Source organism: Gopherus evgoodei, chromosome 19, assembly GCF_007399415.2.
Source record: "Gopherus evgoodei ecotype Sinaloan lineage chromosome 19, rGopEvg1_v1.p, whole genome shotgun sequence".
In the NCBI taxonomy this organism is placed as follows: Eukaryota; Metazoa; Chordata; order Testudines; family Testudinidae; genus Gopherus; species Gopherus evgoodei.
The window spans coordinates 16334677-16353731 of NC_044340.1; the positions used below are offsets into that span (position 1 = coordinate 16334677).

Genomic DNA, 19055 nt, shown 5'->3' on the forward strand with positions numbered 1-19055 from the left:
CATGGGGTACCCACATACAGCAGGGACAGGTGGATGTGAAATGCTACCTGGCTGCCTTGGAAGCCTTTTGCTCTCACAGTGTGTAGGTGCAAATGAGAACACCAGATGCAGAGTAACACGGACCCCATATTTTTAGATTAGGAATGTCTCTTGCACCAGCACATTAATGTAAACTAATGTAGGAAGCTGCACTGCCCGAATTCCTGCCCCTCAGCCGCCTAGACCCAAACATTCAGCGCTGCGGGCTAGCCTGGCTCGCCCCATTTCCTGAGTCAGTCCTAAGCACGGCGCGTGTTCTCATCCAAGAGGTGACTGGAGCTGAGCTGCTTGGCAAATGTGGCAATAGCCACCGCAATGCAATTAAATTTGAGGTCCTTGCTAGGGTCGTTCCAAAGCCCCCAGGAGCATTTCATTTCCGGAAGGGGAAGTGCAGGAGCAGGAGCCGGCTAGTTTCCTGGCACGCTGCCTGGGAAGTCGTTAAACGGTCCATGGATGTTTGCCTTGGGCTGGGCAAGTAACGCGGGGGTAGGGGCAGCGACCCAGCCTGCCTGCTTCACCCCCGCGGGGCCGGGCCTGGGCCGAGCCCGCAAACACGCACCCCACCGCCGCGGGGCAGGCCGCGCCCGCCGCGGCTCTCGGGCTCCATGGAGACGGCGCTGGCCTCCTCCGCCTCCCTCACGCCGCCCGGACTGATGGTCTTCGCCGGCTCCGCCGAGCGCGACGTGGCCTTTGCCAAGGTCTTCTGGGACTCGGTGACCCTGCAGCCCCTGCTGGAGTCCCGCCTGGGCCCCGGGTGGCCGCGGCCTCGCGAGACCCGTGAGACACCCCCCCCTCTTCTTCCCCCAGCACTGGGGGGAGACCCTCCCTCCCTGCATTCCCCCCTTCTTCCTCCAGCACTGGGGGGGAGACACCCCCTCCCCGCATTCCCCCCTTCTTCCCCCAGCACTGGGGGGGAGACACCCCCTGCATTCCCCCCTTTCCCCCCCAACACTGGGGGGAGACACTCCCCGCATTCCCCCCTTCTTTCCCCAGCACTGGGGGGGAGACACCCCCTGCATTCCCCCCTTCTCCCCCCAACACTGGGGGGGAGACACCCCCCACATTCCCCCCTTCTCTCCCCAACACTAGGGTGGGAGACCCCCACCGCATTCCCCTCTTCTTCCTCCAGCACTGGGGGGGAGACACCCCCTGCATTCCCCCCTTTCCCCCCCAACACTGGGGGAGACACCCTCCGCATTCCCCCCTTCTCCCCCCAACACGAGGGTGGGAGACCCCCACCCCCCGCATTCCCCTTTTCTCCTCCCAGCTCTGCAGTGAGAGACCTCCACCTCCCCTCATTCCCCCCTTCTTCCCCAGCACTGGGGGAGACACCCCCTGCATTAACCCCTTTTCCCCCCAACACTGGGGGAAAACACCCCCTGCATTCCCCCCTTTCCTGCCACATTCCCCCCTTTTCCCCCCTGGAGACACCGCCCCGCATTCCACCAGTACTGGGGGGAGACCCCCACCCCCCACATTCCACCCTTCCCCTCCAGCTCTGGGGGAGACACCCACCCCCCCATTCCACCCTTCCCCCCCAGCTCTGGGGGAGACACCCCCTGCATTCCTCTTTCTCTCCCCAGCACTGGGATGTATATGAGTGATCCTCATGTCTTTCCCCTTGTTCCCTGTCATGTAGGGATGACCCCCATTCCTCCCCAGTAGTGGGGGTGACTCCGGGTTATGTCTGTTTATTTCCTATCTCCCCAGGGCTGCCTTGAGAGCCCCCAGCCTGTCCCACCCACATGCCCTACCTGTATTCATGGGATGACCCTATTAAAAAAACCTTCCTGTGTAGGTGTACCCCAAGAACCCAAATCCCCTCTCCCAGCCTGAATGTATGGGGTATGTGTGATATGCTTTTGCTTCACAGTCACTGGAGAATCGAGGTGCTGGGCCCAACCAATGTTTAACTAGTATACAGTAATTGTATACAGATGAGCAGCCCCATTCAAGTCAATGCAAATACTTGCATGATTAAGATTAATCATGGGTGTAGGTGTTGGCAGGATTAGCACCCTGGCTTCGTTACTGGAGGAGGTTGAAACACTAAATCATGTTTTGGGGTGTTTTTGAAAAGTTGCTTATGGACAGGTGCAAACTCCAGTGTGGATATTTGTGTTTTGGTTTAAGCAGAGCTGCCCTTAGGATTCAGGGGGCCTAGGGTCTTTGGTGGTGGGGGGCTCCGTTTCGGCAGTAATTCGGTGGCGGGGGGTCCTTCCACCCTGGAGCAGAAGGATCCCCTGCTACCGAAGACCCAGAGCGGAAGAAGCTCCGGGGGTCCGGGCCCCGTGAGGGTTTTCCGGGACCCCCAGAGCGAGTGAAGGACCCCATTCCAGGGGGCCTGAAAAAGTCTCGTGGGGGCCCCTGTGGGGCCCAGGGCCTGGGGCAAATTGCTCCACTTGCCCCTTCCTGTGTGTGGGCCTGGGTTTAAGATGGGTATATTTTGGTTTAGTTAAACGTGTTCCTGATTGCCTTGAGCTAAACTGAATTAAGCTTGCTTAAACTGAAATCAGTGTCTGCATGGCTTTTTCCACTGCTTTAACTAAACTTGTTTAAAATCACCCCTGTACTTAAACCATGTCATTCTGTGTGTCAACAAGGCTAAAGTGGTATTTTGTTTCTTCTTTATGTGATCTTTGGTTTTTTTGGTTTTTTTAGAGAGAAATATTGCTTTCCAGATTCCACCAGGCAGTAACAGTGAGTATAAACTAACAAGTGCTCTCATGGTGCTAAACCCTTGACACCTTGGGAGTTTTTTTTGTGTGTGTGTGGCTTTTGGGGTTTTTGGGGGAGTGGGAATTTAGCCAGGAAGTGGCTTATAAGGGCTGAGTCACAGGACACTGCCCTCTTCCCACAATTAATGGCGAGAGTAAGGTGGTCCTGTGGTTTGAGCGCTATCCTAGGACTCCAGAGACCTGGGTTCAGTTTCCAACTCTGCCACAGACATCTTATGTGACCTTGGGCAAGTCCCTTTATGTCTCTGTGCCTTAGTTTCCCGTCTGTAACCTGGGGATAATAACACTGCCCTACTTCACAAGGGTGTTGTGAGAATGCTATGTTAAGGACCATGAGGTACTCAGGTAATAGGGATGAGATATCTATCCCAGAAGTCTTACAAAGAGCTTGGTAGCCAGACATTATAGCCTGATCCTGTGAACACTTTCACAACTTTGAGTAATCGTGGTGCAAGCAATGGGGCTATTTGTGTGCTTAGAGGTAAGCCTTTGCTTGTTTCAGGATTGTGGCTATAAGCCTCATTTCAACTGGGTAGTTGAGTACTCCCGTTGACTTCAGGTTAGGCACATGCTTAAGTACCTGTCTGAATAGGGGTCTGCGTTCGGATTTACTTCTCCAACTCAGTTTCCAAAACGTGAAACCAAAGGAAACTTAACCAGGCTTGTGAATTAGTTCACAGTTCTGCAATGATGCCTGTCACTTCTATTGTTACTGGCCATACTGCATTTCTGTAATGATGCTGTAACCATGACTGAGAACAAGTCAAGTCTCAGATTTCTGTGTCATGTGCCAATTGTACAGGTCTTAGTGCTAGCTATTCTGAATCATTATTCAAAAGCTTGTCTAGCACTAATTTTCCATGTAGCCTTTGACTCTTATTTTATTTAGAGAGTGAACAGATAATCCTGGAAGCTCACAAAGCTCAGAAAGCTGAAGAAAAAGAAAAATATCTTCAGAAGGTAAGATCTACTGAATAAAAGATTCTGGGGTGTGCCTATTGCAATTTTTTTATTTATATATATTTTTGAAATAGGTGATTGTGTGTAATACATAATGTGCAAGCAGAATAAAGTCTAGACTGGTTATTTATTTTTATGTATCTGCACACACGCGTGTGCGCACACACACACACACACACTCTCAATGCTTTAATAGGGCCAGTTTACAAACCTGAAAACAATTATGAGCCAAATCAGCTGTGAAGAAGAGCTTCATCAGAAGAATGTGAATGATAATTGGGAATCCATTAAGATCATCTTATTAAGTGCCCAAAATGCCACAATCCAGGAAGAAGGCTGTACTGATTTGGGAGAAAAAAAAAAGACGTAGTTTAGAGGGGAAGTGAAGGAAACTATAAAAAATGACAAATAGAAGGGTAAGTTCATAGTAATAAATGTAGAAAATGGCTAAAGGAAACCTAAGGGCCCAAGGAGAAATCTGTGACCAACTGCGTTAAGGACAGTAAGAAGGAATTTAAGTATATTGAACAAAAAGAATCCTGACAATGGTATTGAACAAGATGTAAATGATAGAATTATCAGTAATAATGCAGGAGAGGTAGATGTGATCAGTAAATATTTTTGTTCTGTATTTGGGGAGAAACAGATGAGTCTCGTTATATGGTGCTTATAATACTTTCCATTCCATTCCACTAATATCTCTGGAGGATGTTAAACAAGCTACTGAAATTAGAGCTTTTTAAATCAGCAGGTACAGATAACTTGCGTGCTACAGTTTTTTAAAAGAGCTGTCTGAGTAACTCACTGGACCGTTAATAGCAGTGGTCGTAGCACTCCTGTTACTAGCTAGCATCACATCAGCCTGCAGCTAACTTCAAGACCAGAGTGAAAACATGAAGGATTTATCACCTCTGCTCTGATAAAAGCTTGAGGCGAAAGATAGGTGAAGCAATTGTGTTCATCCCAACCAAATTAATTAATATATACATGAGGATGGAGTATTGCGGAAAAGGATTGGGAGGTCATATTGGATCACAAGCTATATGCGTCATCAGTGTAAAACTGAAGGGGGGGGGGGGAAGCAAACCTAGTTCTGAGATGTATTAGCAGGAGTGTTGTAAACAAGACACGAGAAGTAACTCTTCTCCTCTGCTCTGCGCTGATTAGACCTCAACTAGAGTATTGTGTCCAGTTCTGGGTGCCACATTTCAGGAAAGATGTGGGCCAACTGGAGAAAGTCCAGAGAAGAGCAACAAAAAATGATTAAAGGTCTAGAAAACATGATCTATGAGAGAAGATTAAAAAAAATTGGGTTTGTTTAGTCTGGAGAAGAGAAGACTGAGGGGGTAGGTGACAACAGTTTTCAAGTACAGAAAGGGTTGTTAGGAGGAGGAAGGAGAAAAAATTGTTCTTGTTCACCTCTAAGGATAGGACAAGAGGCAATGGGCTTAAATTGCAGCAAGAGTGGTTTAGGTTGGACATTAGGAAAAACTTCCCATCAGGTTAGTTAAGCATTGGAATAAGTTGCCTGAGGAGGTTATGGAATCTCAGTCACTGGAGATTTTTAAGAGCAGGTTGGACAGATGTGTCAGGAATGGTCTAGATAATGGTCCTGCATTGAGTGCTGGGGACTGGACTAGAAGACCTCTCAAGGTCCCGTCCAGTCCCATGACTGTATGAAAGAAATCCCATGGCATTCTGAAGAGCAGTTTCTTTTCCTGTATATGTTGGGACACAGTGTTGCATAGTTACATTAGATAGATATGGTTTGAGGTCCATTTGGAGCCATAAAACAAATCTGCTTTTTAGTAGTGCCTCTTTCAAAGGCTTTTTATTTGGTTATTCCTTTAACGAAGGAATTGGGATAATGAAATTGCATTTTAAATCTGGAGGACAGCTAGTACTTTTATTAAAAACATAAAATTGAAAATAATGAAGGAACTCTAAACAGCAGAAAGTGTGAGTCACTGTTTATCTGATTGTAAAAGGAGCTAATTATCTTGCTACAGCAAAACCATAATTTCAATCAGGACTGTGCATTAATTTTTATTTCATATTCTGGACTAGTCTCATGACAAACAAAGGCTATTTGGTGGTTGTTTTAAATGACGAAAGTAAAGTTTTGAGGAATTGGATATACATTTTGTAGCTTGGTTTTTGTTTTGTTTTTTAATTTAAAAAAACACTTCATCCATGATACTGGTCACTAATAGAATTTATTGTTGTGTAAAAGATCGCACATTTAGAAAAAAGCTTGTTTTGCTGATTGTAAGCTGCTTGGGACATGGACTGTTTTTTATTATGTGTTTGTGCAGCACCCAGCACAATGGGGCCCTGTTCGCACTCATTCTCTGTTCACATTCAGGCCCTTCAGGTCTTATTGGAATAAAAATAATTAACAATTAAAATCTTCAAATTTTTTAATCAGTTGAAGGAATCTTTTCTGAATGTAGGAAGACACTAGTATTTACGCAATTTAGTCTTGTTAGCTCACCTACTGTACTTGAAAAGTATCCAAACACCTGTCATGCTTCTCTCTCTCTCACACATACACAATTAGCATATAATGACTGACACCCCATTGTACTTTTGCTTTCTAGATACTGAAGCATTCAATAGAAGTAAACTTTTTTTTTTTTTTGCATTTACCAACAATACAGATGGTACAGATGCATATGTTCACTATGGATCCAATTAATCAGGATCTAGCTCAAAGCAAATAACATTTCAATATTATGATAAGGTTGCTAGTCTTACTCTGTAATTATAGTGTATTTTCCTCATTTTAGTAAAATGTTTGGGGTGGGTTTTTTGGAAAAGCTTATATGTTAGGCCTGGGAAGCAGGCCAGATGAAAGCAATCAGCAGTAGGTGTGTAAAGGTGCTGAGGTCTGCAGCTCTTTCTTGCAACTCAGCAATCCTCCTCTTTCCAGTTAATAACTCTGGTATGCATTTAATCTATTAGCATGCATTAGACTTACCTTTTAGGAATTGAATTAACAGGGCAGTAGTCCTTTTCAGTGAATATTCAGTTCATTTTCTAAAAATTCTGCAACTAGATGAAATTAAGGTTGTGCAGGTTTGCACATCCTACAGTTGTAGTTGCAGTTGAGAAATGTTAATGAGCAAATTATACAACTGCAAGACGGAGTACAGGCCTCCAGTAAATCCGGGGATATGATAGTTAATGCATTGAACAGAATAAGACTACCATTAAATTAGACAAAGGTAAAATTTCTTTCAAATCCACGTGGTGGATCTTGAGTTGGATATAATGTTCTTTCTGTGTAGGGAGATGTCTCATTGCAAGAATAAATATGGAAGGTGAGATCTGCCAGGCAGATCTGAGAAGATACAATTTTTCCCTAAGTAAGGTATAAGTACGAATTTTCAAAAAAGCATGAAGTCAGATATAACTATTAAACTGTAATTTCACAAAAATCACGGTGAAATGCATTCACTGAAAACAGGTGGGTTTAATTAGCCAGTTAATTTTATATGAAACTGGAGGAATGTGCACAGAAACATAGCTGGGTATCTCTTTTTTAAATAACATTCATTGCACTGGACTTGTATGTAATTCATTTATTCCCACATTGTTTGTAGATTATTACCTGATTACCTAAGAAATTACAAGCACTTGCGGTCCAAGGTAGTCAGTCTAAGTGTGCCTAACATCAGGTACCCTAGCCTGTCTGAATATATTCAGACATATTGATATGCAATGCTGTTAGCCTGGTCACTTTCTCTCCTTCAATATTGGTCTCCCTCTGCTGTCTTCCACTCATCTCTGAGTAGTGCTGTAGGTCTGCACATTACGATTGCATACTTTGATAGTACTGCTGTAGATCACATCAATAATTTATTCACCTAGAGTACACAGCAGCATGGCTCGCTAACACATTGAAGATCACTTGAGGGACTGGAAGAGACTTTCACAAGGTGGAGTTAATGAATGTTGGGATGCTTCCCTCCTTCCAGTGGCATTATTGACTGGTTTCTAGTCCGACCTAGGCCTGGTTGAGACAAGTACAGAGGCCCCGCAGGTAATGGGATAACGAGGAGAGCCAAGGTTCCCTAGTGTATCATGTGGATCATCTGGGTTACTAAAGCAAAGGAGAAGCTGCAGCAACCTGGGGGAAAGGGTTTGCCCTTTCCCCAGTTTTCCTGTAAAGGCTGGGGGCAGCCATTGCTCACTGCCTTTTCTTTTATTCCCTCCCCCTCCGCCCCACCATCTTCCATGTGATAGCTCAGAACTGAGCTCTCCTCGTAACCTGTACACACTGGGCCTTTGTGCCTTGTCCCAGCATGTTCAGGTTTGACTGCCAAACTTGAACAGAGTCGGCTTACCTCTTGTTTTTAATATTCTTTGTGTTCATAAAGCCACCCCTCAAGAAAGGGAATTGAACTCAACTAGCATCTGGGTTTTCTTCACCGTCTCTGGCTGATGTATATCAATACAATACCTTTTTTGCGTACTGAGGTATAGATTTTGTCCCTCTTTTATACAGCCTCACATATTTTGCTTTCCTTTCTAGTAAGGTAATAAATAGGAAAATGTAAGTTCAGACTCCAGAATGTCATCTAGGTGTTATATTGGGGCATCCATCACCAAAATGGACTAGTTTTAGTCTTGGATTTCTTCCTACCTGCTGTATTTTTTAAAATAATTGTTGTAGAAATCAATGGTAACATTTTTTGGCTCGTATAAGTTGGTTAAAATTTGAAGTGGTTGTTGAACAAGTGACTTTATTTAAGGACTGAGAATTACATAAGCAGAAAGTTCAAATTCTGCAGAGGAAATTGTGGTCAGACAAAAGAATCTGAGTTGGCTTCAGGAGTTTTCTTTTGGTAGCTGGGTATTGATGTACTGGCAGAGGCTATTGGTCTTTCTTCATTGCAGTTACCCCTGGCTTTTACTTGTCTGTTGCCCCCTAACCCTTACTGGCCACAGATTACAACCCTTTTGCCCAAGTTTAGAGGTGCTTTTAAACCCAAGTTAGTTGGCCAAGGTAGGGCTGTGGGTTAAAACTCAGATGCTGCTCTCATTTGGGCTGGTAACCCACCGACTCTGCAGTGGGAACACAGACTAAAGCACTCTTATACTGATAGTCCTTCAGTGTGCTTTCCCACAATTCCCCCGTGTGCCCAGAAAGACAGACAAGTTCTACCACACTGAACTGGAGCATCTTGGTTTTGCTGGTTAAACATTTCCAGTGCTGCTTATTCCTGTTTCTCCTTACCCTGTTCCAATAGCTAGATCTTCTATTTTGTTTTTTTCCCCTGAAAAATGCCTTGCTCTGTCTAGCATTAGCTGCTTGGGTAACAGAGAGCAGATTTCTGATTCATTGTGCTTTTACTAGTGATTAGACACAGTACAGGAAATGTTGGTCTGTTTAATATTCAGATACTTAAAATTCCTTGTGAGTCTCAGCTCTGGTGTTGAAGGAAACGGGGAATGACATGGGCACTGAATAAAGAGGTTTTCAAATCAGATTTTTCCTCCTTAGTTTTGTACACATTAGGGTTTAATCCAAAAGGAGTTATGAAGTGAGAACTCTTTGGTGTTAGTCACATTCTGTAATTTGTTCTTCTCTGGCATCAGTGGTGGAGATTTCCCAGAATACTTACTGGAATGTCTGTTTCATAACAAATTGCTATGAATGTCTCAGCAGTGTTTAATATGCCTTTACCCAGCTTAAACAATTCCTACTCTTCTCTCCCCACCCCCCACCAGCACCTTTGTAGCTTGGAAGTCTGTTCTTCATTTCCAGCAAGCAAAAGTCCAATGGCATTTGATTACTGTGTGTTAGAAGTGTTTTGATTTATATGGGTGCCTGGAAACCCAAGTATTAAACTGGTCTGAGTAGAAATTGTTGCACTGTTCATCATGAAATCCTTCTACTTCTGCAGCTAGTATTTTAGAGAGAGAATGGTTTTAACAAGTTCTGGGACATGAACTTACCTTTTTACAGTTCCGAAAAACCAAGACTGTTAATGAAAAATGAGCAAAAAGTATTGCATGTTTCACTATTCTGGTTGAAATCATGGGCCCATGGAAGTCACTGGGAGATGTACCTTGATATAGGTGGATCCAGGATTTCACCCTTTGACTTTTTAAAACGCTTACGTAGAGTGGGAGAGAGTTGCTTGCACCAAAGAAGTGTTGTAACAGTAAAATATGTCTTCTGCCTTGGATGTGATCTTGTCACATCTTTCAAGCTAAAAAGGTTTGATATGGGTTATTTTGGATGGGAGACCAAAATAATCCTTATTTTGCCATCTTGAAGAGACACAGGGAGTATTGTTTGCTAACTTTTGTTTGTAAATGTGTTTACTTCACCACTTGGACTGGTTTCTCCTGGATCAAGACACAGATGGCCTTTTTCAGATATCCTTACATCACTCTAGGAAAAGAAAACTCAGTATTTTAAGATCAGACTTTCTGGATCATGGAAAAATACTGTGAAATAACTGCTTAATTGACAAAGTATCTCCTAATGTGCTTGTTACATATTTAGTCTAGCTTTCTGCTCCATTAAGAAATAAAATGTTGATTGTGAAGCTGTAAGATGCAGATAAGTTTAAATTAATTTATCTGGACTTAAAATGGTAAATATGTTTCCTCTCAGGCCAAGAGGAGGGATGAAATACTTGCTTTACTGTGGAAACAAAGAGAAGAGAGGATCAGAGTAAGGCTGCTTATTTTTCATATTCATCTTTAACATTGCTCTTGAGATGGACGTCCTTCTTTGGCATTTCTTACAATACAACATGTACCAGGAAACAACATACTCTGGTGAAGGGGTACTGGTATAATTAGAGGTTATCTAGTCTGAGAATAGTCTTGGAAAACAGATGCACTTTAGTACGAATATTAATGAACTTCGGGAAAAGGAAGTAAAATATGTCCACTCCCCCTAATCCAAAAGACAGTGGGGAAAAGGAAATTGGTACAGCTTATATAAAAAAATTAAGTGGTCAAGGGGTTAATTGGCCAGATGCTGGGGTTACTTTTTGTAAAATTATATTTTTTCTGCCTAGGTTCCTTTTTTTTTTTTTGAGGCATCATGGTAGAAAAGGGTCTTCAGGAAGGATTTAAATGTGCCTTTGCTCAGGAAGGATGTTTTGTTCTTTAGGGGCAATAGAGAAGAAGGTATGGAAATGCTTGTGAGAGAAGCAGGCAGTGTTGAAGCTCTCATTGCTCACAGAGGGGTAATCAGAAAAGTGACAAGGATGGATAAATGCTAGGCCTAGGAGGTTTGGAAAAAATCTTGGATTTGGGAGGCAGAATCCAGGGGAGGGATTTATGAAGGGGATGATATTGTCAGGTCAATAGGCGAGGAGGATGATCTTGGCAGCCGCATTTTGTTATAGCTGTTTGGCTACTAACAATGGAACTGAAATTAAATGTAAAACAAAATCAAATACAATGTTAAACTTAAACTAGGATGAGTAACAGAAGCAACACTTCAGTCTGTTTTAATACAAACATATTTCACAGAAGTAGTTACATTTCTCAATTAATTTAGCTAGATGAATCTTTACAGCCTGTCAGTTTTGTTTTTAATTAACTTTATTTTTCATTATCTGTTGGCTTTCCCACTATAATACCCTATTATCAGAGATTTATATGAGAACCATAAAACTGGCTATAGTTTTGGCATATGTTATCACGCTAGGATCCTTTTTATAAACTAATTTTTTGAGGGTGGGAAATCCTTTTAGCTTTTTTCTTGTAAGTAGCAAAAACTAGATTTATTGATTTGGAATGCCTTTGTGTGGATTAGCCAGATAAGAGAAACAGAAGGAACTGGAACAAGAGGGTTTTCTGTATGACTAAAAAATTCGCTTCCTACAGAGGCGATTGACAAGGTGCAAAGTTGAGATGTATGAATTCAGAGGCCATATAAGACCAAAATTACTTCTGCTGAAGAGCCATACATCCTGATTGTTAAATACAGTGACATTCTAGCAGGGAAGAGCAAAACTACAGATTTTAGGCAGATAAATGTAATGATTTAATGTAATGAAAAAGTAACTTGGAAAGCAAGATATCCTAAAAGGCTTTCATAGATGAAATCTCCATCTTAGGAGTAAAATGGTCTTAAGAGCAAAAGGTTCCTTTTTCTTCTCTCATTTATTTCAGGATTGTAAAGTGGTTCAAAATAAGTACTTCCTTTTCACAAAGTTCATTAAAATCCAGGATAATGCATATCTGTTTCTCAAGACGATTTCCAAATTCAGTCCGTTAAAACTAAGTTTGGTACAAGGGACTGATCAAAATGATATTTCATACATATAAGAGCTGAATTGCTACAAGTATATATCAGAAGGTGACTATTAATGAGGATCTCTTCATCTACTGCTTTTTGCTTTATTTTGTATGAATAAATTATATATGCTAGAATACTCAGACTAGCTATGGCAGTAATTTATAAAGGCATTTGATCTGCCTGTTGATACTGTATTTCTGTGATTGCTGATTCTGAAAAGCTGCATTTTACAATCTAAATTTAGAATGAATGAAACAAATTTAAATATTTCTTTCTTTCTTAGAAAGAACAGATATTTTGTCTGCATAAACCAAAGACCAAAACACATCAAGTAAGGTAATGTAAACACTTATTATAAAGATATCACTCTGTCCCAGCAATATTGCCCTGATTTAAGTCTGTTCTCATTATAAAGCCCTGTTTTTGTGGGTTGATCACTCTGCCACAGAAATGTTCTCTGGGCCATAATGTTTTCCAATCATTTTTATTGTTTTGAAAAAAAGATAATCAGATTTGCCTTACACGCATGCCCAGAATCAGAGGCCAGTGAAGAGAAAAGCCCTTTTAAATTGACCAAATCAATCCTCTTTCAGCCAGTTCATAATTGCTAGTGCTTTCTCCAGCCTTGTTTTAAATACCTATCTAAAGACAGGACACGTCACTTAGCACAACTGGCTCAAAAATTTTCTTTTACTTCTTGTGCTCCAGCAATTTAGTAATAGAGGTGAGAAGGAGATGGAAGCTGAATTATGAAACTAGAGCAATGGTGTGGAATTTCAAGAAAAATGTTAATATTTTGCTCTGGGTGCAAAAAAGTTAATGAAATCCAAGAAAAAACATAATTTTCAAGAAAATGTTTAGATTTCTTTACCAAGTAGTGAGGGAAATCAGAGAGCATGGGCAGTAGGATGTGGGTCTTGGAGGTAAGATGGATGGTTTGAGAATATATAATGCTCCTTCTTGTCCAAATAGGGCAGCCATAAAACAAAACACTCTGGCAGATTTTAAAATTTGTTTGTTTTAGGCCCTCCCGATAGATCAACAATGTAGTGGATCACACAGTTTCATGTGGTGGTTGATGAAGATAGATTTGAAAATAATTGTAACTCTTAAGGCCCTGATCTCACCAACACTTACACGTTGACTTAAATGCAACTTTTTTTTGAAGCCTGATCTATGCCTAAAACTTAGGTTGACCTGTAAAGCTCACTCGAAGCTTTGGAAAATGTTACACCCTGAGCAGTGTAGTTAGATAGATGCGGCTAGTTCAGTGGAAGGATTCTTCTGTTGAGCTAGCTACCACCTCTGTGAGAGGTGGGTTTCCTACGTCAATGGAAAAACCCCTTTCATCGATGTAGGAAGCCTTTATGCTACAGTGGTGTAGCTGCAGTGCCTCAGCTGTGCTGCTGTAGCAACTGTAGTGTAGACATAGCCTGAGTAAAGTTACTCATGTGCCCAAGTGTTTGTGGGATTGGAAATGAAGGGCTAGATCCTACAAATGGATCTTTCTGGAGGCATCCCTGCGTCATTGCAGAGTCGCATTGATGCCTTGGAGGGACTCTGCCCATGCAGATAGATCAAGATCTAGCCTTAAAACTGGAGCATTTTAAGAGATTTTGAAGACTTTTGCAAAGGTGTGGCTTGAAATGCCCTAAAGAGAATTTCTGCTGCAGATAGGATACTGGTTAAATGAACTGGTCCAATAGAGCAGTTCCTAAACTTGGTGAAAGTTGTGACCAACATCATGACTGAGATTGCTGAGAATCTGATTTTTATTCTGCTGAACAGCTTCCTGTCTGGCCCTTGAATGGAGTCTCCCCAGTGATGTCCGTACTTTTCTTTCCCACTGTGAGTGAGCATCTGTATAAACAAACAGGAGCCAGCAATTATCAGATAGGGAGTGGGAGATTTAATCTACTGTATGCGCAGAAGCTTAAGTTTAAGGTCACATTACTGTTACTTTCAGAAACCAACAATTGAGAAAGGTTAGAAAACTCCCACAATTGATCTTTGTCAGCAGGTTTTGGTTACAGGGGACTATCAAACAGGAACAGGAAAATATAAAAATCTGTCTTGGTAAAAAGAAATCTCATTTAATTAGATAAAAAAGCAGTTTAAACCTGACCTTGTACACAAAAGATGCTGCTAAATTAAAGATGGAAATATCAGGTCCTTTTACACCATACACTTTTTTGTCCATCCATTAATATGTTTTCACTGTGTATAGAGAAATAATAAAGAACTTGCTTTTACCTATCCACCCCAAATATTCTGAAATCCCCACAGGGCCAACATATGCCATCTTAGGTGCAATTTTTTTTCTGATACATGTCCACAGCTAGCTCAATACTACCCTTGAGTGTGTGAACAGTAAAAGCATTGCTTCTTGTAGTACAACACACTCTGCACCTGTGTGTCCCTTTCTACAAGGGAATTTCACAGCATCAGTAAATAACTTTCACTAAAAGCCCAAAGGAATTCAATTGGGAGAATTCTGAGGTCACCCTGTGTTACCACTGGAAAGCTCTCAGCTTAAAGGTGCGAAGTGCAGTGGTCTTACACTGCAGATGGGACTCTCTTACCATTTCCTCCAGACAGTCCTGTATCTATAGGGTGTGTAGTAAGTACTAAGAGGAGCGGTGGGTATTTCACATTCTCACATGGCATATTTTATTCTCTCATTTAATATTTGTGTTCTATTTCTGTGGTTTGGGGGCATTCTCAGTGATAGTCCCTGTCCTAAGGAGTTTACCATCTTCTTTGTTCTGTTTGCATAATGCCTAGTACAATGGGATCCTAGGCACCATCACAGTACAAATGATGATAGCAGTTGCCTAGTCTCCTTTCCTGATGCCGGAAAATGTAATGTTACTCTGAAAAGCTGGTGTTCCTGTAGATCATTCTGACATCAGCAGTTCCAAGGTGCATTTTGACCATGTTTGTTAGGCAGCACTCAAGCAGTTAACGAAAATAGCTGCATTTGCTACAATGTTGTCCTTTATTTCTAAAACCCATCTTAAAAATCTCATCTTTGGAAAAGCTGACCTGGTATCTCTCAATCCTTGCTTCTGCAATTTCACCATTTTCATGAGTTTTAGATCGTTCAAATGAAAGCATTTTTCTCAGACAGCTGATTAGGGCTCACAGAGAAAACTGAAGTTTAATTCAGCTTATTACCATATAAAACCTTTTAAAAAAAAACATTTTCTTCAACTCTGCCTTGAAAGAGAACGTTAAGCTACTGATTATATTTATTTAAGCAAACTCACCCAGAGTGGAAGCTATAGAGTTGTATCATAGTCTAGATGTAGCTGTGTTAGTCTGAATCTGTAAAAGCAGCAAAGAATCCTGTGGCGCCTTATAAACTAACAGACGTTTTGGAGCATGAGCTTTCGTGGGTGAATACCCACTTCCTCAGATGCACCATGATCTAGAAAATACTTGTCCTGCCGTGAGTACAGGTCTCTTCCAGGCCTATGATTCTATGATTGATTCTATATTTCATTAGAATAGTTGTAAATTTAAGTTTCCTAATGCTTGTCACTGAGAAATGATCAATGATCATATCAGTTTCACTAATATCTTTTTTAAAAAATTCATATTCTTTATTGGCTGAGATGATTCCTGTTTCCAGCAATAGCTCAGATGGACAGCTGGGAAAATATTTCCTATTTCCAGAGAGCTATGCAATGTCTAAATCCTATTCATCTTCCTTGGGGACAATTCACTCCTTTCCTGAGTCTTTCTACCTCTAGTGATTTCTTTAGTGAATCTCCTTTCTCCCACTCTGTTTGTCCCCATGCTGACCTCCTCAGCTCCCATACTTGGTCTGTCTGTATTTATATAGCCTTTCACCATCCAAGTATTTAAAAATAGAAATCAGTATCTCTCTTCCTTCTAGCCTGTAGGGGAAATAGTTGGAATATTTCTTCATGGGCTACTTTTTTTTTTGTATAGACTTGCTTAAATAAGAGCTTGTTGACACACAAGTTATACTGCTTAACTATACTGTTTTAACTGTAGCAGTATAAGCCTCCTCCTGTGGATGTAGTTGTACCAATATAAAGGTGCTTAGAGTTGTATAGCTTATTCCCAAACTGGAAGGGGACTAAGTTGTGCCAATATAAGGCACCCCTATCCTAGTATAACTGCATCCATTTTATGAGTGTACTGGTCTATAATTATTTCAGTTTAAAAAAAAAAAAAGAAAATACCCTTAACCAATATGGTTGTACTGGTGCAAAATGTGTGCATCAGGTCTTATTTCTTGAGCAATTTTGTGCATGTGTCCATCTGTGGAGCTTATCAAAGAAAAGCTAAGTCAGAGAGCAAACTCAATTAGTGTGGCCAATAGTTATTCTCTCTTGCATGAGATATGAAGGCTGGATTCTAGATAGCCTTAGTCCAGCTGTTGTGAAAGTTCTGCCTACCATGCTCATGAGCCTTCCCCGTTAATCGGCTGTTTCACATCTACATGTCACTGGAATCTACATGTCACTGGATTGCAAAGGGAGAAGGGATTTCTCAGGTTCATTTGCATGGAGAGGTTTAAATATCAGAACAGTGAACTGGAATTGGAGTCTGCAGTCAGTTCTCATGATCTCTAGGTTGGTCACTGACCCCCTCTATCGAGGCTTGCTTCTCTTCCTGGATGCTCTCCCACTTGCTTAAACTAAATGTGGCAACACCTGAACTTATCACATTTCCTGTGAACCTCTTTTTCCATCACTGCTGAGAACTCCACTGTCCTCCCTGTCACTCAGGCTCATAACCCTGGATTTATATCTAGATTGTAAAATTTTCAGGGTTGAGACCCCATGCTTTTAAAATGTCTGTAAAACACCATGTAAAGATGTGGTGCTCTGGGGAGTTAATAATTATACAAAAGAAGTGCAAGAAAAAAATATTAAACCAACATGCATTGGACACAAACCGCTGAATCCTTTAACACTCTGCCATGTGCTTAGGCATTGCAAAACACAATGTACTGATGATCACCCATCTATGCCATTCTAAGAGTCTCTAATAGTGCTGCCTTCCCAGCTCACAAGGGTCCGATAGAAATATGTTAACATTGTTTAAACAGAGAATTGTCTTGAGTTTTGATGGTATTAGTTACCCATAATGTTTGGTTTGTTTTTTCATGCTGATACAGAAAATACAAGAAACTTGGTGGTGTTTTCTACAAGATATGAAAATGTAACTGCATACCCAGAGTCCCAAGATTGGATCCTCAAAAGAGCCTAACTTACTTAGGAGCACATCTTCCATTGACTTTCAACAGACTTGTGCTTCGAAAGATGCATAGGCACTTTTGAAATTCCATCCGTAGTGTCCAAACAAATAGCTATCTTTTCATTTGCTTCTGAAAGTTAAAATAACTGGCTCTAGGCCCCTGTCCTGCAAAGATTCATGTATATGCCTCACTTTATGCAGTGAGTAGTCTCATTGGGACTATGCATTGTGGGTTAAGGGAAGCCTCAGTGTTTAGTCATTGCAGGACCAGGGTCATAGTAAGTAACAACTCTGTGCCCCCCCCCCAGAAAAAAAAAGTGACCCTGTAGTCTAGATCAGTGGTTCTCAACCTATTTACCATTGTGGGCCACGTATGCAACTCTCTGTGTTATATGTGCTGCATCCACACAGTGTATATACTATGTGTAGGGCCCTGAGGATGTCACGTGGACCGCAGCTGTGTGCTGATTGAGAACCACTGTTTAGAGCTTGGCAAAATATCTGAAGCTGAAACTATTTTGAATTAAACTGAACATTGGAAGCGTTTACTCTGCAAAACTGGATAAAGAGGCAACATGTGTGGCAGTGGACTGCTTGAAACCTGCATAAAGCCTGAAACTAAAGTACGGGAACTGCATCACCCATTTATTTACCGCAGCTGACCTGGTTCTGTTATTTCCCACAGGACAAAGATATCCGATTCTGACACTGAGGATCAAGAAACAGTAAAAGCCCTTGAATAGTTTGGTTAAGGTGACTGACTTGGAGATTAAAGCCTTTGTCTCTTCACTTCAGAATGATATCCTGGTAACAGGCCTATTCAGCTTTGGAATTGAAGCCACATGCATTCCTGCTTTCATTACATTTCTAGTTCTTCCTGTTGAGACACAGGATACTCTACCCAAAGGTATGGATGCACTTGATGGAGCAGCTCTTCAATCCAGCTGTAAATGTCTTTGTACTTTGGTTAAAAGTCAAAGTAATAAATGTTTAATCCAAATAAATGGATTTTTAACAGCAAATATTTTTATTTACTTTAGAAATGAATTATGGTATGTCTGTTTATGGCATCATGATTTTACAAATGCTAGTTCTGTTCTGTTTTTTTTTTTAACCAGCCTCATGTTTTTCCTTTGTCTTGGCGCTCTCCCACCAAACTAAATACAGTGAGTGATAATTGTGTATCTGATCAAATAGGGCGGCTGCATAGGGTAATTGTTTGTGAAATAAATTTTAGTGGACTTGCTATCATAGAGACTATACATCTCTCTCTAAGACTTTTTATCTCTCCTAATAGGAAAATCCTTACTGAGCTTTATTCCTGATGATTCAGAACTAGGTTCTAATTGAATTTAGTGCATAAATTCATGGAGATTGCAAACCCCTGTTACACTAGTGTGCATTCTGCTCTTCTATGACGGCGCAACGTGTCTCTCTGAATTTTCTCCTGCTCTGCTGCAATGTTTCTTTTGGTAGCCAACACTACTGTGTGTCAGGACAAATTCACAAAGGGCTTGATTCCCTTCCTTGTTCTCTGTGTGCAGGAAATGAAATTGCTAGTTGCAGCAAGATCTTTTCCAAGATTGTTAGCATAAAAAAATGAGTGGAAATACTGCAGGAAAATGTCAATGAAACATTTTGTAGGGTGGGAACTAGAGGCATCCCCAGTATCTACATTCCCTGTTCGTCTAGAAGGGGATGTTTTTCACAGCCTCTTGTCACTTGCAAGGGAAGGCAGGTTCTAGAAGTTCCTCAGACTCTGTACTGTGAATTGGTCAGTATTGTTGTGCATTGCTTTCAGGACCCCC

At 41.5% G+C, this 19055-nt stretch overlaps 1 protein-coding gene across 1 annotated transcript; it reads left to right on the top strand.

Moving 5' to 3' along the window:
- Positions 1-644: 644 nt before the first annotated feature.
- Positions 645-18310, top strand: C19H11orf88 (chromosome 19 C11orf88 homolog). Its single transcript, XM_030538427.1, has 6 exons — positions 645-816; positions 2701-2739; positions 3667-3737; positions 10369-10428; positions 12296-12348; positions 17933-18310. Exons 1-6 carry the CDS (start codon positions 645-647, stop codon positions 17988-17990), a joined length of 453 nt encoding a protein of 150 aa, XP_030394287.1. The 3' UTR covers positions 17991-18310.
- The last annotated feature ends 745 nt before the right edge of the window (positions 18311-19055 follow it).